The sequence below is a fragment of the Oryx dammah genome, unplaced genomic scaffold (genome assembly GCF_014754425.2).
Source record: "Oryx dammah isolate SB20612 unplaced genomic scaffold, SCBI_Odam_1.1 HiC_scaffold_13, whole genome shotgun sequence".
Taxonomy (NCBI): Eukaryota; Metazoa; Chordata; class Mammalia; order Artiodactyla; family Bovidae; genus Oryx; species Oryx dammah.
Window position 1 is genome coordinate 27,967,313 of NW_024070197.1, and position 25,915 is coordinate 27,993,227.

Sequence of the window (25,915 nt, forward strand, 5' to 3'; positions counted from 1 at the left end):
GACAACATTTAAAAACAGAGGGGTAATAGTAAGCAGAGACCTGGAAACTCTAAGAAAGTATACAAAGAAAATGCAGAACTCGGTAACAGAAATGAAGGCCTTGACAGGCCCATGAGTAGCCTGGACGTGGCTGAGGAAAGAATCAGTAAGCTTGGAAATAAATTAATAGAAACATTCCAAACTAAAATGCAAAGAGAAAAAACAGAATTCGTGAAAAAATAAAAAAATGAAATTTCCAAGAATTGTGGGACAATTTTAAAGGGTATAAAATACACATAACTAAAATACCAGAAGAGAGAACAGAGCAAAAGAAATATCTGAAGTAATGTGCCAATAATTTCCTAAATTTAATGACATACACCAAACCACAGACCCAGGAAGCTCATAAGAATCAAAAATACCAAAGTCAGTTTGACTTTTTAATATAAAAATCAAAAAATAAACTTAAAAAACAAGACAGAAGAGAATGCAATGGGATATTTACAGTGTTAAAAGGAAAAACCCACCAACCTAGAATTTTCCATCCAATGAAGTTACCATTCAAAGTGAAGGAGAAAAAATGATATTCTCAAACAACAACCTGCTCTGCAAAAACTGTTGAAAAGAAGTTCCTTAGAAAGAAAGAAAATTGTATCGGTCAGAGACTTACATGTACATACAGGAAAGAGCATGCGTGTGTGCATGTGTGTGTGCACGCGTGCACACGCGTGAATGCCCACTCATGTCCAACTCTTTGCAACCCCGGGGACTGTAGCCAGCCAGGTTCCTCTGTCCATGGGATTTTCCTGTCAAGAATACTGGAGTGGGCTGCCATTTCCTCCTCCAGGGGCTCTTTCTGACCCAAGATCAAACCAAGCCTCCTGTGTCATCTGCACTGCAGACAGAGTCTTTACCACTAAGCTACCAGGAAAGAGCATGAGGGAAGGAATAAATGAAGCTCCACCGGCTGGCTTCTTCATACAGTAAAAGACGGGCACCGAGGGAAATGGTGTGTGTGGGGAGGCGACGTCAAATAGGAAACAAACAAGAGAACTAGAGAAGGGACAAGCGGTATTGGGGAAAACAAAGCAGTGAAGGAACACAGGGATTTGGTGGCGGGAGCTGGAAGTAAAATTTTAAAGGTTGCAGACAAGGCAAGTCTCATTTAGAAGGGGGGTTTTCCGACTTCCCTGGTGGCTCAGACGGTAAAGCGTCTGTCTACTATGCAGGAGACCTGGGTTCGATCTCTGGGTTGGGAAGATCCCCTGGAGAAGGAAATGGCAATCCACTCCAGACTATTGCCTGGAAAATCCCATGGACACAGGAGCCTGGTAGGCTACAGTCCACGGGTCGCAAAGAGTCGGACACGACTGAGCGACTTCACTTCACTTTCACTTTCCCTTCCGAGCAAAGATCTGAAGAAGGGAACTGAGGGCATCTGCCTTAGAACATGCCAAGCAGATAGGGGCTTCCCTAGCGGTCCAGTGGTTAAGAAACCACCTTGTCATGCAGGGATCTCCCATGCCATGGAGCAACTAAGCCAGAGCATCGCAACTACTGAGCCCAAACACCACAACTAGAGAGTCTGTTCGCAGCAACAAAAGAGCCTGCATGATGCAACTAAGACCCAAAGCAACCAAATAAACAACATTCCAGGCAGATAAAAGGGCAAGAACAAAAGCTCTTGAGATTGAAAGCTCTTGAGATTGAAAGCTCTTGAGATTGTCTTTAGAGTGTAAGGAATAAAAGGGGGCCAGTGCTGCTGGAGGGCAGAGAAAGAGGAGGATGACAGTGGTAAGAGATGTGACTGGAGAATTCCCTGGCAATCCAGAGGCTAGGACTCTGCACTTTCACTGCTCGGGGCATGGATTCAATTTCTGGTGGGGGAACTAAGATCTCACAGGCCTCGGGGCAACTACTGAGTTCATGCTCCACAGCAACAGAAGACCAAGTGCCACACCGAAGACCCAGCGCAATTAAAATAGAAAAACAATCCTTGACTTGACCTGGACAGAATATAGAGGTGAAAATGCATGGTTGACTCTTTTTGTTGAAATATAGTTCAGGTACCATAAGTTCACCCTTTTAAAGCGTACAATTTGGTGAGCTTTAGTATATTCAGAGAGTTGTACAACCATCACCACTATTGAATTCTGGAACATTTCCATCCCCACAAAAGAAACCAATAGTCACTCACTCATCTTTGCTCCCCTGTCCCTAACCACTAACCTCTTCTGTCTCTTTGGATCTGCCTATTCTGGATATTTCAAATAAATGAAATCAAACAATATGTAGTCTTTTGCACCTGGTTTCTTTCATTAGCATAATGTTTTCAAGGTTCCCCACACTGTAGCAGGTATCAGTATTTCATTTCTTTTTCTAGCTGAGTAACATTCCATTTGTAAGAACAGACCGCATTTTGTTTACCCATTCATCAGCCAGTGGACAACTCAATGTTTGTGTTATTAGGATGGATTCATTCTTATGTTGTTGCAGTTGGCTGGGCTACATGACTTGCAGGATCTCACTTCCCTGAGCAGGGATTGAACGTGGACACTACCACAGTGGAAGTGCCAGTCCCAACCACTGGAATTCCCAGGATAGGTTGATTCTTTCAGCATGGGTTCGTAAAGAGTAGGATACAGTTGAGTGACTGACACTTCTCACTTAGCAGTGGCAGATTTTGGTATCTGCAGGGGTTATGGCAGGGGACTACACCTGTCAAGGGCACCTTCAGCAAGAGGACATCTGGCCTTCTGACTGTACCTCTTCCAAACCCCTTTGATTCAACCCAACCAGTCCTGAGCCAGGGTCAGTCTTTTGACACATGTTCACAGACCCCTGGTGAGCCCCAGGTCTGTGCCAGGCCCTGGAAATACAGAATGCCATGAGGCCCCAGCCCTTTGGGACTCAGATATCTTGATCTAAGAGACCCCCATTAAATAAATCCTCAGAGAGCTTTTGGCAGGAGAAAGCAACCACACATCAGATTTAGCAAGTGACAGTGTCTGAAATACTTGATTCTTCTTATCACTCAACTTCAGCAAGAATCTTTTAGACCAGTAAGTTAATCTTTTGGAAACAGACTACTTCGTCAGTCACTAGCCATCAAGTGGCACTCGACAAGTTACTTCTCATCCTCTCTAAATTTCAGTTTCCTAGTCTGTGACATGAACCTAATGATAGCATTTATTACTTACCTTGTAAGACGATCATAGGGAATAAACCAGTTCAGGTAAAGCAGCCAGCAAATAATACTAAGTGCTCTTTAAGGATTACTACAAGCTAAATGTGTTCTTGATGTTGAAATTCCAGCTCTGAGATTCCTGAAATTCTTGACCCAGGTTTGACTCAAGGAAACACTGATCTTGAGACAGAAGAACTTGCACAGCAGACGAGGTAGGGAAGAGCAAAGACAACTCACCAGCACTAAGATTTTTAGTTTAAAAATAGGTAGAAGGGCTTCCCTGGTGCCTCAGTGGTAAAGAATCCGCCTGCCAGTACTGGAAACACGGGTTTGATCCCTTGTCTAGGAAGATGCCACGTGCCACAGAGCAACGAAGCCCTTGCACTACAACTAACTAGAGTCTGTGCTCCAGAGCCTGCAAGCTGAAGCTACTGAAGCTACACACTCCAGAGTGCATGCCCCACCAGAGGAGGCACCATAGTAAGAAGTCCATGCTCGCCACAACGAGCAAGTAGCCCCCACTCACTGCAACTGAAGAAAAGCCCGTGCAGCACCGAAGACCCAGCACAGCCCTAAATAAATAAACAAATAAATGTGTTTTTAATAACAGGTAGAAACAGGCAGAGCTTCTTATTCATAAGTGCAGATCCATTCTGTATCCACTTCTTGAAAGATGTGGATGAGCCAGGTCTGTTCAGAAGATTCCTCCTTTCCTCCACCCTCTCTTGCTTTTCCAACACTAATGCTTCTTTCTTGGCCTCTTTCCTCTGTCCGGCACTGAGTTCCCTTCCATCCTCCAAAGGCCCATCTTGAAAAGCAATCAGATGGAACTGAACTTGGCCAAAGGCCATCCGTACAAAGACCAAGCACATAAAAAGAGAGGGAGGGACAGGGAGGTCATCGCATTGGAAGCACAGTGGAATTGTAAGTTAGTAATAAAAGACACAGGGATGTTCCCTGGTGGCCTAGTGGTTAGGATTCTGGGTGTTCACTGTTGTGACCCAGGTTCAAACCCTGGCTGGGGAACTGCAAGCTGCACAGCTGGCCAAAATAAAACAGACAGAGGAGACTGGAAAGCAGTTCCAAGGACAAAACAGGAAGCAAAGGCATGGGTGACACAGAAAGAGGACCTGCCCTAGATCAGGGCTGCCAAGTCTTGATATCTGGTATTTTCCTGGAAGGAGTGATTAACATGGGGACTGAAAGCACCGAATGTTTGTTTTCAAGCTGCTGGGGGAGAAGCAGGAACAGGGGACTGCAACCTTCTCAAGAAGATTCAGTTGATTCTTTTTCAGAGAAACAAGATTTTCCCTTTTGTCCCTACCTCTCAGAAATTCAAGAGTCTAAAATTGTCTGAAGTGACCCAAAGTCAATCAAAAGCAGTTCACTGACTTGATTCCAGTGGAAGCTGACGTGAGCATCCACTACCATAGGTCCTGCTGACAGAAGCATCAGACCTGGGTTCAGAAGACCAAGATTCAAACGCCAGCCCATCCATGTCTTAAGTTATACCACCTCATGCATGGATCACTTCACCACAGAGAGATTCTGTTTGTTTTAAATCTATAAAACAGCAGGATGCCTGGCAACAACATTCATTCAATACCTCTTAGGTAGAACCAACATTTCCAACAGTAAAAAGCCATTACCCGTCCTTGCGGGCTGTCTGTCTCTTTCCCATCTTTCTTGGAGGTCTCTAAATTGGTTGCCAACCCAGACAGACCAACTAATTCCAAAAACTGGAACTCAAATTGATTTTCGGAGGCACTACAGAGACAAGCACTTGGAAGAGTCGCCTCCTTAGAAAGAAAAGAAACCCATTAGTTCGTGGTTTTTCAAAAGGGTCTTTAGATGAAAAGTGAAAAGGAGAGAAAACCAAGCTCCCCAAGACACACTGAAATGCTTAAAATACCTGCTACTATAAACCAAGATTTTTGTTTCGAAATTTAAGTTCTAGCACTGCTTTTGGCTATGTATTCACATTACGCCCAGTCTCTTCACCTCCTCATGCTAACCACTTCTACAGGTATATCAACAGCCCAGCCTGACTCCGGACTTCCCTACTGAACTGCGCATGACGCCATCACTGGGCATTTTACAATCAGAGTCAACGAAATTGAGCCCCAGCCTTGTTCCTCCTACAGTCTTCCTGTTTCAGTCAGTTCAGTTCAGTTCAGTTCAGTCGCTCAGTCGTGTCCGACTCTTTGTGATCCCATGAATCGCAGCACGCCAGGCCTCCCTGTCCATCACCAACTCCCAGAGTTCACTCAAACTCATGTGCAGTGAGTCAGTGATGCCATCCAGCCATCTCATCCTCTGTCGTCCCCTTCTCCTCCTGCCCCCAATCCCTCCCAGCATCAGAGTCTTTTCCAGTGAGTCAACTCTTCCCATGAGGTGGCCAAAGTATTGGAGTTTCAGCTTCAGCATCAGTCCTTCCAATGAACACCCAGGACTGATCTCCTTCAGAATGGACTGCTTGGATCTCCTTGCAGTCCAAGGGACTCTCAAGAGTCTTCTCCAACACCACAGTTCAAACGCATCAATTCTTTGGCACTCAGCTTTCTTCACAATCCAACTTTCACATCCATACATGACTACTGGAAAAACCATAGCCTTGACTAGACGGACCTTAGTCGGCAAAGTAATGTCTCCGCTTCTGAATATGCTGTCTAGGTTGGTCATAACTTCCCTTCCAAGGAGTAAGCATCTTTTAATTTCATGGCTGCAATCACCATCTGCAGTGATTTTGGAGCCCAAAAAAATAAAGTCTGACACTGTTTCGACTGTTTCCCCATCTATTTGCCATGAAGTGATGGGACCAGATGCCGTGATCTTCGTTTTCTGAATGTTGAGCTTTAAGCCAACTTTTTCACTCTCCTCTTTCACTTTCATCAAGAGGCTTTTTAGTTCCTCTTCACTTTCTGCCATAAGGGTGGTGTCATCTGCATATCTGAGGTTATTGGTATTTCTCCCAGCAATCTTGATTCCAGCTTGTGCTTCTTCCAGCCCAGTGTTTCTCATGATGTACTCTGCATAGAAGTTAAATAAGCAGGGTGACAATATACAGCCTTGATGTACTCCTTTTCCTATTTGGAACCAATCTGTTGTTCCATGTCCAGTTCTAACTGTTGCTTCCTGACCTGCATATAGGTTTCTCAAGAGGCAGGTCAGGTGGTCTGAAACTTCCTGTTTCAGTTAGTGGCAATTCCATTCTTCCAGGTGTTCACACCACAGATTGCACTGCCGTAACTCCTTTTTTCCTTTCACATCCCCTCCACATCCCCTGTTGGCGTACTTCAAAATAAACCCACACCAAACTGCTGCTGGCCACCTCCATCACTGCCACCCACCCATCCTTCACTTGGACCAAGGCAGGACCCTCTAAACTTGTCTCCTTGCTTCTATCTCACTCCTCTTTGCTTTCTCCACAAGGCACCCAGAGTGAGTCTGTTAAAAGACAAGATGAAATGTGTCCAATCCACTGCACAAAATCCTCCAATGGCCCCAACTCACTCTGAGTGAAAACGAACATCCTCACAGTGGTCTGCAAGGTTCCTACAACCTGCCCATCTCTCTCTTTACCCCCAACGCCTCTCTGACCTCATCCTCTTCATTCCTCCCCTTCACCCACCTACTCCAATCACACTGGTCTCCTGGCAAGTCCACCAACCTGCCAGGGATGGTCCATCCTTTGGGCTTTCGAGCTTGCTCTTCCCTCTGTCTGGACCACTGTGTCCCCATTTAGCCACCTGGCTCCTCTCACCTCCTTCAGATATTCACTCAACTGTTAACCTTCTCAGGAAGACTTCCTAAGCACTCTCTTCAAAATTGCAATGCCAAGACTTCCCTGGTGGTCCAGTGGCTAAGCCTCTGAGCTCCCAATGCAGCGGGCCCAGGTTCAATCCCTGGCCAGGGAACTAGATCCCACGCATCCCAACTGAGAGTTCAAATACCACAACTAAAGATCCCATGGGCTGCAACTAAAGATCCCAAGTGCCACAACTAAGACCTGGTTATTACTTTATTAATAAATAAAATTTTAATGCCAGGCAACACTCCACATTCTGCCTCCCTCCTTTATTACAACATAGTGCGCATTTACTTGGTTATTTTGTTCATGTGCCTTTCACCACTAAAATTAAAGATCCACAAAGGCAGGGGTTTTTGCCTTCATTGTGTAACATAGTCCTGGTGCTCAGAATAGCACTGTGCACTATAATTTTTAATTTTTCAGGAAGCATTTTAAAAACTAAAAACAGAGGAAATTTCAATCCTATTGTATTTAACCCAATAAATTTTAAATACCATCATTTGTAGCACATATTCATATTATATTTACATTATCATGTATTATAATATTTTAAAAAGTGAATTAAATATTTTGCCTTTTTTCTTCATACTAAGACTTCAAAAATCTAGTGTGTATTTTATATTCATAGCCTAATTCCAGGGCTCAGCACTGCAGAGTGACCACCATACTGGACAATGTGACTTTAAAACAATGCCTGGCACAGAGTGGGCACTTATAAATGTTCACTGAATGAAAAAATGTTTTCCCAGGAAGAGGCAGCTACGGTATAGCACAGGATTTTCTAAACTTCAGTTACACTCCATGTTCACAATTTTTGCTATAACCTGTACTAGCTTTCCCTTAAAATGTCATCCTTTATACAGTTGAAAAAAAAATTTTTAAATAAAACTTTATGTTGCTTCTATAAATGGAAAAGAATGTGCTTAAGGATAAAATGCCTGGGCCTGAATCCCTACTCAGTCACTCACTACTTCCAGATTCTAAAGCAAGGACTTCACTAAGCCTGTTTCTTCTTCTGCAGAAAATGGACAATTCCAATCTTCACAGGATCACAGTAAAGATTAAATGAGATGCTGTCATAAATTCTTTGCAACTGGGAAAGTAGTCATTAAATGAAGGAGGCTGAGAAGCCAACTCAAGCCTTATCTCCTGCCCATCATTTTCACATGTACCAATAACAGAACACGGCAAGCACATCTGACAAGAGAAGATCAAGGACTCAGGCTCAAATCTTGTCCTCCACTCACAGGTCTGTGACCTCTAGAAACTCATTTATCTACCAAACACTTACCAAGTGCCCACAATGTGCCAGGAACTAGGTTAGTAGTTAAATAAGTCAAATAAGATGAACTCTACCCCTGAGGAATTTGCAGTCTAGCAGGGAGAAAGGATCAATAAGCAAAAAATTGTCAAAAAAAAAAAAAAAATCAAGTCATCTCTCTCAGGTCTGTTTGGTCATTGTGAGATGGGAATAACACCTTCCCAACCTAACTCACAGGGCTGCCACAAAAATCAATTTTTAAATATTTGTCAAGTACTCCAAAAACTTGAACTCATTATTCATTACAAAAGTATTTTTTTTTCCCTACTTGTAATCCAAAATGACTCTGGCTCCTGTTAATGTTCAGTTTACACATTCACTCCAATAATACCACATCTGTGAAATTCATTCCACCTTTGCAAATGTTAGTAAATACGAAGAAAAAGAGGACGAACAGCTTTAGCACAGGTGTTTATTTTCAAAATCATGATCCAGGTCACAGTTCAGTCTTGCTACCTAGTTACATTCCGTGGAGATAAGCAGTCACATGGTAAAGCAAACTGAATAATTTAAACTGAAGAAAGAGGAAAAGTCATAAAGTAGTGTAGGCAGACACTGTCCAAGGTTACAGCAGTATCTATATTGGTGAGGGCATGCTGGGACTAGGTCCTCCTCAACACTGGAGGTTAAAAGCCATTTTAAGGCCAGAGCAAAGTGCCCATACTCTGTTTTTAAGTCTAGAAGTTGATCTGATCTGAGCAAACCTCTAAGATAGATGACCTGAAGGACTAGGTTCCCAAGAAGTGGAAACTCTACCCAAGCAGGACTGAGTGAGTGTGACGAAAGCAAGATGGTCAAGATTCTGTGATCCCTCCTGAAGTTTAAAACACTGAATGGGAACAAAATCAAAGTCTGGAGTACCAATCATTTCTAAAGAGGAAGAAAGGAAAAGACTCTCAGGTGAGGCTCACGCTGCATCTTCTTGCTAGCTAATTTCCTTTTTTCCCCACCATGTCACTCGCCCATTCTCAGGCGACCCACTGCAACTCAATCCCCTAAGTCGCCCCTTCCCCCTGCCCCGCTTCCTCCACAAAGGTCACTCCTCTTCATGCCTGGCACCTATGATGCTTTCCCTTTCCGGGACGACTTGCTGGCCGCCGCACCCCAGGACGGCCTTCGCGCCCACCTCGGAGCAGCCCCCGCGCACGGCCAGGGGCGCGCCCACCCCGCTCGGGCGGGAGTCGGGACACCCCTCCTCGGAGGCCGGAACCGCCGCGCCAGGCCCCTCCCACAGGAAGCCACCGCCCCCCGGCGCCGGGGCCGCGCCCACCCAGGCCCACCCCGCGCCGCCCGCCGCCCCCGGACTTCTCCGCGCCCCCACCCGCCCGCTGCGTCCCCAGTGCCCGCGCTGGCTACCTGCAGCGGCCACAGAAGCGGCGCCCAACTCCTCTCCCACTTCCGCTTTCCACAGACCGCACTCCGGCCAGGTCACGTGACCACGCGCGGTCAGCTGACCCGGAAGAGGCTGGGCGGGCCTCAGGTGTGGGCAACCTAGGCCAGGCCTGAGAACCTCTGGCCAGAAGTCCTGCTTGTCCTTTGTTTAAAAAGTGGGAGGATTTTCCACTTGCTAGATGGTCTCCCAGCAAACAAATTGAAGTCTCGCAGAGTGCCAGGCGCTTCTTTTACTCCTCCCATCAACGCTGAGGGCGGGTCTATCTTAACCCCATTTTACAGGTGAGAGGAGGCGTTCAGTCTATTAAGTCAGTAGATATTTATTGAACTCCTTAGGGTTAACAGACAAGATAAAATACAGAACACCGACTTAAATTGTAATTTTAAACAGCCATTAATACGGAAGTGTGCCCCAAAATATTGTCCGGTACAGTAGATATTTATAGTTTAAAAAAAACTAGTTGATACTCATATGTAATGGGCATCCTATGTTTTAATTTGCTATATCTGACAACCCTAAGCCTACTCTGTGCTAGGCACGTTTCTAGGCTCTAGAAACTCAAAAGTAGCTTTTGTGGAGCATCTGTTCTTGTGACATAAAACAAAGGTAGAAAAGCTCTGAAATCTTTGCTGTTGTCCATAAGATGCCCCAGCACAGCAAACTAGCCCCATTTCGATAATATATAGATTAGATAGAACTTTATGAATTGGAAAATAAAATATTTTAAGTCAGTATTCTTTACCGATGGTCAAGAATTTCAGCTTTAACAAGTTGAATGAAGGCTCAATTTTTCACTTTAAATAGGCTCAAATTTTCACTTTCAATCAGAATTAACTAAAATTAGTATTAAGTAATTAGCCATAAGCACTGTGAACTAAGTAGTCTTATTTTTAGGTCTTCTAGGTGGAGGGATCAGATATGCATACAAATTAAACTGGTTGAGCATTTAGTCTCTACTTTTCCCATCCCAAATCCATCCAGGAGATGGCCTTTAAAGGAGCTATAGTCCTCTCTTAACACCTTAATTCTTAGAGTAATCCCATCTATAAAACTATTAAAATTTATCTAGTAAAAGTCTTTAGATGGGAGCGGTACTAATTCTATTCTAGGGGAAGGCCTCTTTGATTTGGTGGCATTTGAGTAGGTGTTCACCAAAAGGAAAAAAGGGATTAGCCAAGGCAGTCTCTCACTGTGAGTTAAAGGAGTAAAAGCTTGATATATATCCTAAATAATGGCAGCCCACTCCGGAACTCTTGCCTGGAAAAATCCCATGGACGGAGGAGCCTCGTAGGCTACAGTCCATGGGGTCACAAAGAGTCCGACACGACTGAAAGACTTCACTTTTCTTTCATAAAGTCTCTGCGTGGTCCCTTCCACCCCTCCCCTTTGTTTATCTCATCTCCAACTGCAGTTTCACTCAGTACCCTGCTTCAGCCAAGCTAGCCTGAGGGTCTGTGGACTTGGCTTTTCCCTCTTCCTGGAAAGCTCTTTTCCTGGGTAGTCAGTTGGCTCACCCCTCATCTCTTTCATATGTTTGCTCAACTGTCCCTTGCAGTGAAGCCTTTCCTGGTCACACTAGTTTAAATCGCAACTGATCTCTTCCTTCCCCCTCCTACCAGTACTTTCCTGCTTTGTTTTTCTCTCCGTACTTCCTCAACTTAGCACTATCTGCCTTTCACATGAATGTGTATATGTATAATCTGTTACCCCCCTACAAAAAAATTATGAAGACAGGAGCTATAACCCAGCTTCCAAAGCAGTACCTGGCCAATAGGAGGCCTCTTTAAATAATCCGTTGAATGAATAGACTACATCAACTTTTATTGAGCACTGAACTGGCTTTTATAGGTCCTGCAATACAGGAGATATTTTAAGACACATAAAAAATCTGAACTTTGTCATCATGAAAGCACCCCCAACAAATTAAAAAGAAGTTGAAATGTTCATTTAAGGAAAAAGGCCCCTAAAACAGTCCCTGACTTCTAACCTACTTAAAGAAGACAACCAAGTAACTGCAATGCAAAGCAGAAGTAATAACTGCTCACTGAGGGCTAGATTTGAAATGTCTTAAGTATGGTGGGAAATAAGGGTCCCAATCTGTCCTTGGAGAAAACTCTGATTTGAGTAATCAGGACAAGTTTACAGAGGGAACAACAGAGTGGCTTCTTGGAGACTAAGTAAGTGGGGGTTGGCAAGAAGAATTTTCAGGCAGAAGAGAAAACAAGGTCAAAGGCAGAGATAAGAAAGTCCGGGACACTCCCAGGAAAGTCCAGAGGAATTCTAGATATACTTACTGAATTCAAGTCGTGTTTCTTCTGCATCAAGTTTTTCTCTTCCCTACCCAACTGTTAAGTGTAAAGTTTTATAGCCTGTAAATTTTCTTGGAAGTGAAGTCAGATCTTCACTGGCACACAATCAAGACCTTTTCTCTTTCATAAAGGGTCTCACATGTTAAAGTTGTCATTATCTCCAAATGAGTTATACATGGAGTCCTTCTATATATGTTTGCTGCTGCTAAGTCACTTCAGTCATGTCCGACTCTGTGCAACCCCATAGACAGCAGCCCAGCAGGCTCCAGTGTCCCTGGGATTCTCCAGGCAAGAACACTGGAGTGGGTTGCCATTTCCTTCTCCAATGTATGAAAGTGAAAGTGAAGTCGCTCAGTCGTGTCCAACTCTTCACAACCCTATGGACTGCAGCCCACCAGGCTCCTCCGTCCATGGGATTTTTCCAGGCAAGAGTACTGGAGTGGGTTGCCATTGCCTTCTCCACTACATATGTTTGAAAGTGTTCATTTATTAAGGTAAATTGTTTCCAGTGACAATAATTTTCATAATAATGTTTGAGATTTCTTCACTTTCTTCATTTTTAAAAAAAACAAGGAGCTTCAAACAACATATCTCAAGGTTCACTTCATTTCTGGGTCCTCTGAGGGTTTTTTTTTTTTTTTTTTTTTGTATTTGGGCAGCATGTGGGATGGTTTCTCAACCAGGGATATGAAACTGGGGTCTCCCAGTGAAAGCTCCAAATCCTAACCACTAGGCCATTAGGGAATTTCTTCCTTCACTTCTGAGAGAACCTGTCCCCAGACACCCTCAGCTACCAAAGACATTACCCTCAACTCCCTGAACACTCCCTTTGGATTTTCAGACCTCGAGTCTTTGCCCTCATCATCCTTCAAGATATGGCTCCAAAGCTTAGGCCTCTAAACTCAAACTTGCCCCTCGACACTACACAGGCTATCATTTTGTTCATAGCTATTACATCACCCAAATCGTGGTGGTGAAAATTAGCTCTCAGTATGTATGTTTTCACCAAATGACAGTCCCAAGGCTTCAGGGGACTTGGAGACTAACATTGCAGGGAAAGAGAAAAGGGATTAAAGTATTACCAAAAAATAACAAAAGCTACAAAGTGTCAAGAAACCTATATTGACAGGTATTTTTAATGTTTACTAGAAAAAGAATGGCTCAAAGCCTGATCTTTCTTTTCCTGACTGTTCTCCTAAATCAGTGGTTCTCAAGTGTGACCCCAGGTCAGCAGCATCAATGTCACCTGAAACTTACTAGAAAGGCAGCTTGTCCAGCTCTGCCCAGATGTACTCAATCAGAAACTGAGAATGAAGCCCAGCTGCTTCTAGTTCTGCAATCTCTCCAGGTGATTCTGATCTACACTCAAGTTGGAGAACATTGATCTAGGTCATTCTTCTTCACCATAGTGTCCACAGAATTATTGCTGATTTCAATAAACCTCTTTTATGGTAGGCTCTAGTTTCTATATAATCCCTCCCTTTCCAGGCAGCAAGAGCAGTCAATTAAGGAATAAATTAGAGACAGGAATATTAGTGTTGAGTGAACTATATTTTCTAGGCATGAAATAAAAATTAGAGTAATGGGAATGAATGGAGAAGAGACCCAGGTACCTCAAACCGTTTCAGAAGTGACATCAATAAACTTGAGCAAGAGGAGTACAGGTTGAAGTAAAGATGACTCAGAGATTCTTACCTCGAATGCCTTTTTTGGTAATGCCGTTAGTAAAAATAGGAACTCAACCAGTGAAGAAATTTTAAGCAGAGAAAGAAATTTTTGGCAGGAGAGACAATTACCTAGTTTCAACCCTCCTCCTGAGTAACAATGCCAAAAATTTTCAGAAAGATGTGGCCAAAAGACTAGGTGAGGGAATAAACAGGGATTGGACCTATAGATTCCAGAGGTATTCATATAAGGTGATCATTGTGACCAGCTTTGAGGATAGATAGTGCTGGTGAAGGAGAAAACTTGGAGAGACATGGAGGCCAAGACAGTTCTGTGGATGGTGCCCTGTGTGCAAGGCAGAAGAGAGTGCACTAAAGGAGGCTGAAAAATCATCAGAGACGCAGGGGGACCATAGTGATGCATCAGGAGAGTGAAGAGAGGAGACACAGTCCAGAAAGAGGAGATGGTCAACCATGTAAAGTTCTGCAGAGGAACTATTGATATGACAGGGAATTCCCTGGTAGTTCAGTGGTTAAGACCCGCCCCCCAAGAGATGTGAATGATTTTTTGGAGATACAAGGGCTAAATTATAATCAAGGGGTGAAAACTGGAGTGAAGACTAGAAAGACAGTTTAGAATTAACACCACTGAAGATAGATGACTGAAAAGACATTATTCAGTCAAGTTCACCAGCATAAATTTCTAACAGACTAGATTTCATAATTACGGAATTTCAGCAAGGAATTATGAGCCTTGCTTTATGTAAGTGGAGCAATAATATTAAGGTAAAAAATTGAGAGAGAGAGATCCCTGCCCCAAATTGCTTAAAATGAAGTAGGGGTGAGTAAGAAAGCAGCGGTTGGCCTGGCATAAAGGTAAGAAAGTGGCTCTGAGTTGGTTTGTTTCAGGGTTAATACACCATTTAGTCAATGTTAGCCTGGCCTCGTTTTCTTGAGCAACCACCCCTTGCCTATAAAATAGTATTTCATAGAGTTGTTTAGTCACTAAGTTATGTCCAACCCTTTTGCGACGTCACGGACTGTAACCTGCCAATCCCCTTCTGTCCATGGAATTTCCCAGGCAAGAATATTGGAGAGGATTGCCACTTCCTTCCCCAGGGGCTCTTCCCCACCCAGGGGTCCAATTGGAGTCTTCTACCTTGGCAGGTAGTGTTCCTTAGCACGAGCCACCAGGGAAACCCAATCTTTAAATTAGGTCATCTGAACCGACTGACTCCACAATAAAACCAAATACAGACTATTTGAATTCAAGTGTACAGAAGAAGCTGGGGCATCTCCAGGCAAGAATATAACCCCATAGGGTGTCTCCAGGCAAGAACACTGGAGTGGGTTGCTATGCCTTTCTACAGGGAATCTTCCAGACTCAGGGATCCGAACTTGGGTCTTTTGCATTACAGGTAGATACTTTTAACCAGGGAAGCCCTGCTGCTGCTGCTAAGTCGCTTCAGTCGTGTCCGATTCTGTGCGACCCCATAGACGGCAGCCCACTAAGCTCCCCGGTCCCTGGGATTCTCCAGGCAAGAACACTGGAGTGGGTTGCCATTTCCTTCTCCAATGGGTAAAAGTGAAAATGAAGTCGCTCAGTCGTGTCCGACTCCTAGTGACCCCATGGACTGCAGCCCACCAGGCTCCTCCCTCCATGGGATTTTCAAGGGCCACTTAAAGTGTCTCTAAGGATCAGTAGTGTTAGTCACTCAGTAGTGCCCGACTCTTTGCAACCCCATGGATTACAGCCCACCAGGCTTCCCTGTCCACGAGATTTTTCAGGCAAGGATACTGGAATGGGTGGCCATTTCCTTCTCCAAGGATCTTCCCAACCCAGGGATCGAACCCGGGCCACGTGCACTGCAGGCAGATTCTTTACCGAGTGAGCTACGAGGAAAGCCTGTGAGGGAGCAATCAGTTCAGATCAGTTCAGTCGCTCAGTCGTGTCCGACTCTCAATAGTTGATACCAAAGCGCGTTTTCTCTAGGCGACCACCCCCACGCCAGGTCCCTCCCAAGATTTGACCCCGCCCACACCCCCCAGGCAAGCGGGCGGCCGTACTGCGCAGGCGCGCGGGTGACCCAGAGCCGGAAAATGCTGGCGCGCCCGCCAGGAGTCGCCGCTTGGTTGCAGCTTCTCTTCTCGGTTCCCAGAGGCCCGGATTGGTACGGAGCGACGGGCGGAAGCTCCGCGCGCATGCGCGGTGTGGCCTCGTTGGGCCAACATGGCACCAGTGGAGCACGTTGTAGCGGATGCCGGGGCGTTTCTGCTGGATGCGGCTCTGCAGGTATAGCGTGCTTTTGTGGGGAGGAGCGGGGCCTGGGTTGGCGGCCCCTGAAGGAGTTTGGGAAATCCGGCAGCACGTTGCGTGGTGCGGAATGGTGTGAGCCGGGCTGGTCTCCCCGCAGGACATCGGGAAGAACATCTACACCGTCCGGAATGTGATCAGCGAGATTCGGGACAAAGCCACGCGCAGGCGGCTCGCCGTGCTGCCCTACGAGCTGCGTTTCAAGGAGCCCTTCCCTGAATACGTGCGACTGGGTGAGTACCTCTGCCCGATGTTGATGGTGAAGCTGGGCCCCAGGTTGCTGACTGAACCTGCTCTGGTGCTAGTTGGACCGTTGGTTACTTTATCAGAGTTGGTTTAGAAACCCCACGGTCAAGATCCTGGTGGGAGAGAGGCATCCAGGGTCATGAGTCAGCCCGGCCTTGCTGCTTACTAGCTATGTGCCCTTGAGTGTGTCACTCAGACTCTCTAGCCGTCAGTTTCCTCATCTGTAAAATGGGATTAACAAAAGTACCTATCCGCGGGGTTGCTGGGAGTATTAAAGGAAGAATAATGTCACTCAGCACAGTGTCCAGCGTTTTGTAAATATTAAATTTGTTTGGATTAAAAATAGAAGTCCTGCCCTGGAAAGAACCTAGGTAGTTGAAAGTGTTCTAGTGTTTAAAGGCTGATACTGGAGATGATGCTACCTACACTACTTGTGACTTCTTTAGGTTTCTCTAACATACTAGCTTTATGATCTTTGACAAGTTACTTAATCTTTCTGAGGAAATACTAATAGTATTTACTTCACAAGATTTGGCTAAAGCAGTCCCACTCCTAGAAATATATGGAGACAAAGCTATAGTAATTCAGAAAGATACACACACCCCTATATTCATAGCAGCACTGTTTGCGTTTGCCAAGACTAAGCGACTTCTTTCACTTTTCACTTCCATGCATTGGAGAAGAAAATGGCAGCCCACTCCAGTGTTCTTGCCTGGAGAATCCCAGGGTCGGCGGAGCCTGGTGGGCTGCCATCTCTGGGGTCGCACAGGGTCGGACACGACTGAAGCAACTTAGCAGCACCAGCAGCAAAACATGAAAACCACCCAAATGTCTATTGACAGATGAATGGATAAAGAAGATATGGTACTTATACAATGAAATACTACTCAGCCATAAAAAAGAACAAAATAATGTCATTTGCAGCAACATGCATACAACTAGAGATTATCAAGCTAAGAAAGACAAATACCATATGATATTACTTATATGTGAAATCTAAAATATGACACAAGTGCCCTATCAGAAACAGAGTCACAGGCATAGAGAGCAGACTTCTGGTTGTCAAGAGGGAGGGAGGTTGGGGTTATTAGCAGATGTAAGCTTTTATATATAGACTGGATAGACAACAAGGTTCTACTGTACAACACAGAGAACTGTATTCAATATCCTATAATAGACCATAATGGAAAAGAATAAAGGAATATATATGTATAAATGTATAACTGAATCACTTTTTTGTACAGAAGCAATTAACAACACTGTGAATCAGCTATATTTCAACTTAAAAATTTTTGTAAAGATTTGACTGAAAGATAAAATGAACAGCTTTTAACATAGCACCTGGTACATACCACCCAATAAATTTTAGCTGCTCTTAATTAATAGCTGCATTTTTAGTGAGCTGTATACTTATTGTTCCTGGTGCTAAAGTAGCAAACTAAGATCATGGCATCCAGTCCCATCACTTCATGGCAAATAGATGGGGAAACAGTGGCTGACTTTATTTTTTTGCGTTCCAGAATCACTGCAGATGGTGAAATTAAAAGCCATGAAATTAAAAGATGCTTACTCCTTGGAAGGAAAGTTATGACCAACCTAGATAGCATATTAAAAAGCAGAGACATTACTTTGTCAGCAAAGGTCCGTCTAGGCAAGACTATGATTTTTCTAGTAGTCATGTATGGTTGTGAGAGTTGGACTATAAAGAAAGCTGAACTCAGAAGAATTGATGCTTTTGAACTGTGGTGTTGGAGAAAACTCTTGGGAGTCCCTTGGACTGCAAGGAGATCCAACCAGTCCATCCTAAAGGAGATCAGTCCTGGGTGCTCATTGGAAGGACTGATGCTGAAGCTGAAACTCCAATACTTTGGCCACCTCATGCAAAGAGTGGACTCATTTGAAAAGACCCTGATGCTGGGAAAGATTGAGGGCAGGAGGAGAAGGGGGCAACAGAGGATGAGATGGTTGGATGGCATCACCGACTCAATGGACATGAGTTTGGGTAAACTCCGGGAGTTGGTGATGGACAGGGAGGCCTGGCGTGCTGTGGTTCATGGGGCCGCAAAGAGTCGGACACGACTGAGCAACTGAACTGAATGTAGCAGAAGACATCTTTCTGTTAATGTCAAAATATTATTCTATATGCTTATTATTGATGTCTCAGGAGAAAAACAACACAAGAGCTGGAGATCACTTTGTGTTAAATAGGGATGTGGGTTTTTTTGTTGGGGTGGGTTTACATACAAAAACTGTTCAATATTTGTTACCCAGTATTTTTGTCTCATCATAGACAATAATTATTGGTTGAATCACCTTTCCATCCCACTTGAACTGTGCTCATCCATTCTATTAAAAAGGATTGTTAGAATCAGAGAACTTTATTGCTGAGGAGAAGAGACTTTCTATTCTACTACAATACCAGAGCCTAGAAAAGGAACTCTTAACATTTGCAAATATTATGCTAACTTTCAGTGATTTTCTATTAACTTTTTTCTGTCCCTTCATCAGCACTCAATAAGGACATTACAGTAAACCTAAGTGGCATAAATCTTGAGAGATACAAATGTCTCAGTTCTGAGTAGAAAAAGATCAGGAGATGAATGAGTGAGGTGTTTTGGGGGATACTGATCCAAAGTTCTTTTCATACTTTCATTACAGTTATCCAGAGTCATATGGCTCTTTGCTTTTAACTGAAGTTTGGAATCTCTTATTTACAGTGACTGAGTTTTCAAAGAAAACTGGAGACTATCCTAGCCTTTCTGCTACAGATATCCAAGTACTGGCACTTACTTACCAGCTGGAAGCAGAATTTGTTGGGGTGTCTCACCTAAAACAAGAACCAGAAAAGGTAAATAAGAAGGATTGTTGATTTCATCCATTTTGACTTTTTTATTATGAGAACTATCAGATGGACAGAAGTAGAGGGAATAGTATAATGGACCCGGTGTCCCCATCATTCAGCCTCCATGGTTATCAACTCATGATCTGTCTGTTTTCATCTCTACCCACTCTAGCCATGAGCATTTTGAATTCAGATATCTTATTTCACTGATAGATATTTCTTGGTGTGTCTTAAAAGAGATAAGGTATGTCTTTTTAAAAAATAACCACAAAACCAATATTATACCTATGCAAAATTAATAGCAATTCCCTGGTATCATCAAATATCCAAATATGTGTTTGTTCACATTTCTTAATTATTTTATAAATTTTTTAATAGTTTATTTGTTTGAATCAGGATCCGGATAAGGTTCATTACAGTGTAGTTAGCAAATGTGTCTGTCTTGACCTGTAAGTTGTTGGTGAGATTGGTTAAATTTTAAAATGCTGAAAGAGGAACTTTCCTGGTGGTCCAGTGGCTAAGACACCAAGTTCCCAATGCAGGGGTCCCAGGTTCAATCCCTGGTTAGGGAACTAAATCCCACACGCTGTACCTAAGCAAGTTTGTATACTGTAACTAAAAGATCTTGCATGCCACAGCTAAGACCTAGTACAGCCAAATAAATATATATTTTTTAATTTTAAAATGCAGAAAGAGAGTAAAAATCAACTATATTCTCACTACTTTTGAAAAAATAGAATTCTTTTCCAGAAACAAGCAAAAAAGAATACCAAAAAAGCTACCATTTTTTTCAACTCTTATCAGCCTTCAAAATTCTGGGTTCCTGTTGTGCTTTTACGTATTCGCCCAGCTCGTTTAAGTTGAAGAGATTAATGGTTTTGTGCCTGAGCTGTACTGTTTCTAGGCCAGAGGATTTTGGAAGATAGAAAGTAATTTCAACTAGTGTTTACAAAGAATTACTTGATCTCCACTGTCTAAAGTCATCAAAACTAGTAGACTGTTTTGACCACTCCACTGTAGTGGACTGATGTTCCTGTTCTAGTTGGAACTGCCTTCACTTGTTCTCAACCAGGTTTAGAGTCCTCTAATCCAAAAAGTCTAAAAGTGATGCCTAAAATACAGACTTCTGTGTGTCACCAGAATGTTCTGGGGAGCTGGGAGTCAAGGGAATAGTTGTACATAAAGGCTGACTTTGTGGCTGAGCCGGGTTTCTGTTTTGGCGTCTGTCAACTTGAGATTCCTAAAAACCACCCTTTCCTGCAGTCTTTTGGGCAGGAGTTAACCTGTTTTGTATCAGAAGCTTTAAAACTCCTGTCTCTTGACCCAGGAATTCCACTTTTAGGCATTTATCCTAAGGATGTAATCAAAGATACTTCCAAGTTGTATACAAAATGATGTTCATTAAAGCTTTATGTCTAGGGCCTAAAAAGAAATGTCTTAAAATGGTTATTTGGTGGTAGTGGACTCCCTGAATAATTCTTCATATATATTTTTATGTTTCTCACTTTTTAAAAAACATTAAATAAATCTTTTTTATTTCAATAACCAGGGGGAAGTATTTTGTTTTCTTTTTTTTTTTTTTTTAATTACTCTTCCATGTTGAATTTTCAGCCTGTATTTCTTTGCTTAGTGCTGTCTCTTGTTTCTTTTTCTTTTTAAAGGTTAAAGTGAGTTCATCGATTCAGCACCCGGAAACACCCCTGCACGTTTCTGGTTTCCATCTGCCCTCAAAGGTAATTTCTGAGACAGGCCGGGCTCTTCATGCTTTTTTCTGCTCCATGTCAGATCTCCACAAATTCCAACCAAATTTATCCTGAGAGATGCTGCAATATGTCCAGCCCTGCCTGATCTGACTTGTACATTGTATATCATTTCATCTATAACTCTCTCTCAGTTTTCAAGTTTTAAAATTACTTTTCTTTGAATCTCAGCCTAAACCCCCACGAGAAACAGAACACAGACACCCAGCCAGTGAGCCTGAGGACCTAGAGTTCAGTTCCTTCATGTTCTGGAGAAATCCTTTGCCTAACATTGATTGTGAACTGCAGGAGCTGCTGGTAAGGCCCCGCCTTATGATCTGATGACCACAGGCTAGCATCTTCCAGCTGCGCCCACGGGCAGGGAGTCTGAATTCTGTTAATGTTTCAGATGGATGGAGGTGAGGATGTTCCAAGCGAGGAGGAGGATGAAGAGAATGGACCTGACGGAAGACAGGACCAAGACAGTGATGATGACGGCGGCGGGTGGATAACCCCCAGCAACATCAAGCAGATCCAGCAGGAGATGAAGCAGTGTGCTGTCCCCAGGGACGTGCGGGTCGGCTGTGTGACCGCAGACTTCGCCATGCAGGTGGGTGGAGTGGGTGTCTGCCGGCCTGGGCTCAGCGCCATACCTGTTACAGACGGTGGTCCCTCGGAGGTTGGGGATGGGATGTGCAGAACTGTTATATAATGCTTCTCTTCCTGGTTCTAGAAACTTTGCCTATGCTCTTTGGTAATTTGCCATTTTGCTTGGAGGTTGGGGAATCATAATATATTGACAAAATGTATGTATAGTCCATTACATTTCTAATGTCTAACATTCACAATCTGTTGCTGCATTTCTTTCAGTGTGTGTAGTGTTCTGTGCTGTGTTCAGTATTTCGAGACTGTAGAGGTTTCCAATCCAGAAATGAATAATTTTGCTCTGAGGACAATGAATGTCTCCGTTAAGAGAGATTGCTTTAAAAAAAGAGAGAATAGTCATGGAAGGTCTTGGCTAATTAATGCTCACAGTCACTGGCACGTGACATTAGAAGAATCTGGGTCCTTGTCCTAGTTTCCCTGTCTTGAGAGGCATCCTGTACTTACTTTTCTTGAGCAGAAGCCCTTACATGAGCCAGACCAGGGTTGGTGAAGTTCTCTTAACTGTGATTATGCAGATGTTAAAGATAACGTCGGTTTTGCTCTGAGATCGGTTCCCCATTAACGTGTTGGTTGCAGAACGTCCTGCTGCAGATGGGGCTGCACGTGCTGGCCGTGAACGGCATGCTGATCCGTGAGGCCCGGAGCTACATCCTGCGCTGCCATGGCTGCTTCAAGTGCGTAGCCGGCAGTGTGGGCGCCGGTGCCCCTCTGTCGAACACCCCTCTCTTCCTAAACCTGTGGGCTTCTTGAAAGGGAGCCTTGCCTTCTGTGCGGGTATTCCTTCCACCTCAGATTAGCCCCGGTGACGGGATGGTTTCTTGCACAGAGTAGTTATTTCCTAGCTCCTGTTGAGAGGGCTCTGTTCACTTGCACAGACATCAGGTCAGGGGCCTGGCTTCTCTGGCAGTTGCACGCAGCTCTTGTCTCCTGCCCCTGGGAGCTGAGGGAGAATTCCTCAAGGACAGACACTAGGGCTCCAGCTTGGTCCTTGAGAGCAGCAGCTTCTCCTGTTCAGAGTCCACCATTGGGGCTTGAGAGGGGAGGAGAGAGGCAAGGCCTGGGGTTCGGCCTCAGCCCCCACACCCGTTCAACCATAGCAGCTTCGATAGTGCTTCCTGTATGATTCGTTAATAAATTCTCAGCATCTCCAGAGCCACCTCCTGGCATCATGCCCAGTGACATGACATTTGGGGCCAAGGTATTCAGTAATAGTTATAATAATGTAATAGCATGCCCCTGGAGAAGGGGGGGTGGTGGTAAGAGCACTGACTCTGGAGCCATATTCCTTGGGCGTATGCGTGCTACTTACTGGCTCTGTGACCTTGAGCAGCTAGCTACCTTGCCTAGCCGCCATTTCCCCACCAATGAAATGCAGGTGTACCCACTTCATAGGGTAGTTTCCAGGGTACACTTGTAGCATAATGCCTGACAGAATTCGCTAAAGCGTTCACGGTCACTGTAACAACATTCTGCTCGGTTTTCTTACTACCTGTGTCATTTTTCCCTGGAACTGTGGGGCAGCAATGTGCGTGGGGCAGCCGCGCGATGCAGCCAGGCAGCCCTGGTCCAGGATGGCAGTGCAGTTCAGCCTGTCCCCCTCCACTTCTCATGCTGCTGCCTCCTCCTCCAAGGCCCGAGACTCGCCGTGTGCCCCAGGGACTGGGTTTGCTGCCTGAGGCTCCAGTGCAGTGAGGCTCCTTTGTGTCTGTAGGACAACGTCTGACATGAGCCGAGTGTTCTGTGCACACTGTGGAAACAAGACGCTGAAGAAGGTGTCCGTGACCGTCAGCGATGACGGGACCCTGCACATGCACTTCTCCCGAAACCCGAAGGTGCTAAATCCTCGAGGCCTGAGGGTGAGTGGAACGGCTTCCCCTCCCCTGACGACAGAGCCCAGGGTTGCGGAAGCTAGACCTCTTAGCATGGGGAGCAAAATGATCAGAGAGAAGAACAAACCCTCACGGGTTCCACAAGATAGTTCATGAAAGCCTGTGATCCAGATGGGGAAGGCTCACGATTCAGCCTCCCCATGAGCTTTTTGAGGAGTTTGTGGTCTAAGAAGAAATCACCAGTAATTCCACACAATAAATTACATGTGGGGTCACAGAGAGGTTGTTTGTAGGGTGGTGGAGGTTGGCTGTGTGCAGGAGTTTGAGGATGGGCAGAATTTCCAGAATCTCCACGAACCACATGGGAAGGGGGTGAAGTGCTCTGTGCAAGAGTTCTGGCTGGACACACAGTCGAATGGATTTGTCTTGAGGAATCAGGAGAGAAGCATTGAGAGACCAGTGGGTATGCCTGTGGCCGACCCAGCACTGAGTTCTCTAGGCAGATGGCACTAATGTGAGAAGGGTTGTTCATTTTTAAACTTTCTATTCTGAAATAATTTTAGATTTATAAAAAAAGTTGCCAAAAAATAGTACAAATTCCTATTTTACCTTTTACTTAAATTTCCCAATTTAATAGTTTACTACATTTGCTCTGTCATATATATATTTTTTTTTTTCTTTTCCCCTAAAAACCATCTGAGAGTAAATGCTACTTGATGCCCTTTGGCCTCTAGATACTTTGGTGTGTATTTCCTGAAACAAGGACTTTGTCTTTCATACCCACTGAACAATTACTAAAACCAAGATGTTAACATTACTTCAGTACTACTATCCTGGCTTCCCAGATGGCACAGTGGTAAAGAATCTGTCTGCCAGTGCAGGAGATGTTAAGAGATGCAGGTTCGATCCCTGGGTTGGGAAGATCCCCTGGAGTAGCAAGTGGCAACCCACTCCAGCACTCTTGCCTGGAGAATCCCGCGGACAGAGGAGCCTGGTGGGCTACAGTCCATGGGGTCGCAAAGAGTCGGACACAACTCAGCGACTTAGCATGCGGTTCTACTGTCTATGGGTCGTATTCAAACTTTGACACAGATTTCCTTTACAGCAAAAGAAGAAAAGGGTTAGGATCACACATTGTGTTCGTCATGTCCCTTTAAAACTGAAGTAGTTTGTCAAGTCTGTTGTCTTTCACACCTTGACCTTTTTTAATGGTTTTAAAGAGTTCAAAGCAGTTCCTTAACATCCCTTACCTTGGGTTCGTCTGGTGTGCCCCCCTGCTTAGATTCAGGCTGTGCAGTGTTGGCAGGAACACCCAGAAGTGATGCTGGATCTTCCCGGTGCATCCTGTCAGGGGGTAGATGATAACTAGCTGTCCGGTTTACTGCTGGCAATAACTTTGATCACTTAGTTAAGGCAGTTTCTTATGTAATACCAATATCACTAACAAAAACCAAGATGATCCAATTTCCCGTAAGGTTATTATTTGTAATTAATAAGTAACTTAGAGAAAGATAGTTGGAAGGCTGCAGTCTTTCTGTCTTTATCTGAGAGTATGTAGTCAGCATACGGCTTTGGGTTTTGCATCTGTGAGGTGAGGTGAGGCTCAAGTGGGAAGATGCGTGTCAGGGGCTTAGTGCACAGCAGGCAATGGTGATAGACTCCACTGGGGTTGTCATCCCACATGCAAAGTCATCAGGTGAGCTTTACGTTAGCAGGATCTGGTGTGCATGAATATGAATCCCGGTCCTTCTAATGGCCTTTCCCCTTCTTGTTTCCAGTACTCTCTCCCCACTCCCAAAGGGGGCAAGTACGCCATCAACCCCCACCTGACCGAGGATCAGCGCTTCCCTCAGCTGCGACTCTCCCGAAAGGCCAGGCAGAAAACCGACGTGTTTGCCCCTGACTACATAGCTGGGGTGTCTCCCTTTGCAGAGAATGACATCTCCAGCCGCTCAGCCACCCTGCAGGTCCGAGACAGCACCCTAGGAGCCGGGAGGAGACGGTTAAATCCCAATGCTTCCAGAAAGAAGTTTGTGAAGAAAAGGTGAAGCATGAGCTCCACAGGCAGGCTGGACGGCTGCCCAGGAGACCCGGTCTCAGGTCCCCCACTGTGCCAGCCCCATAACCCCCTGGACACAGAGAAGGGGCCCGACTTCCTCAGCGCTGCCTTGGGACTTGCTGTGGTACCTCAGGTTGGGTTTGTGGTGGAGCCTGGCTAACCCCTGACCTGTGCGCATCCAGAGAACCGGGATTCCTGCCATGTTGAGGGAGTTTGACGAAAACAGAGCTAATGGTGCCTGGAGCAGATCTTCAACCTTTAAAGACAGGAACTTCTAAGTGGTAATATTTTTCTAATAAATGTGATTATAAGCTTCCGTGCATTTTCTTTTTTCCTTTAAGGTAATTTGAGAGAAACACTTACGGTGTGCACTCAAGGATCTAGCATTTAGGTTTTCTTTTTGCCAGAAAGTATACTAGGTACTAATTTTTTTTTTTTTTTTTTAATTTTTAGCTCTTAATTTTAACTCATTTTGAAAACATTTCAGTCATCCAGGAAAATACCTAGACTCTCCCATGGTTAACATTTTTTATTTGCTTTTCCCTTTCTTCACACA

The 25,915-nt window shown here is 44.5% G+C and overlaps 2 protein-coding genes across 2 annotated transcripts in view; one reads left to right on the top strand and one right to left on the bottom strand.

Moving 5' to 3' along the window:
* Positions 1-9,755, bottom strand: part of WWP2 (WW domain containing E3 ubiquitin protein ligase 2) — a 148,093-nt gene extending 138,338 nt beyond the window's left edge. The window contains exon 1 of the mRNA XM_040253215.1: positions 9,655-9,755. The gene's annotated coding sequence lies outside the window, so the exon portion shown is untranslated. The remainder of the gene's footprint in view (positions 1-9,654) is intronic.
* Positions 9,756-15,758: 6,003 nt separating this feature from the next.
* Positions 15,759-25,675, top strand: NOB1 (NIN1 (RPN12) binding protein 1 homolog). Its single transcript, XM_040253224.1, has 9 exons — positions 15,759-15,957; positions 16,079-16,211; positions 18,942-19,072; positions 20,728-20,799; positions 20,998-21,123; positions 21,215-21,415; positions 22,048-22,145; positions 23,183-23,327; positions 25,079-25,675. Exons 1-9 carry the CDS (start codon positions 15,895-15,897, stop codon positions 25,346-25,348), a joined length of 1,239 nt encoding a protein of 412 aa, XP_040109158.1. The 5' UTR covers positions 15,759-15,894; the 3' UTR covers positions 25,349-25,675.
* Positions 25,676-25,915: the final 240 nt, after the last annotated feature.

Excerpts from the sequence above, each read along its gene's own strand:
- NOB1 (XM_040253224.1), top strand. The coding sequence starts at position 15,895 with ATGGCACCAGTGGAGCACGTTGTAGCGGATGCCGGGGCGTTTCTGCTG. Across the intron at positions 15,958-16,078 it reads TGCTGGATGCGGCTCTGCAG|GACATCGGGAAGAACATCTA; the intron begins GTATAGCGTGCT and ends GTCTCCCCGCAG. Across the intron at positions 19,073-20,727 it reads TAAAACAAGAACCAGAAAAG|GTTAAAGTGAGTTCATCGAT; the intron begins GTAAATAAGAAG and ends TTCTTTTTAAAG.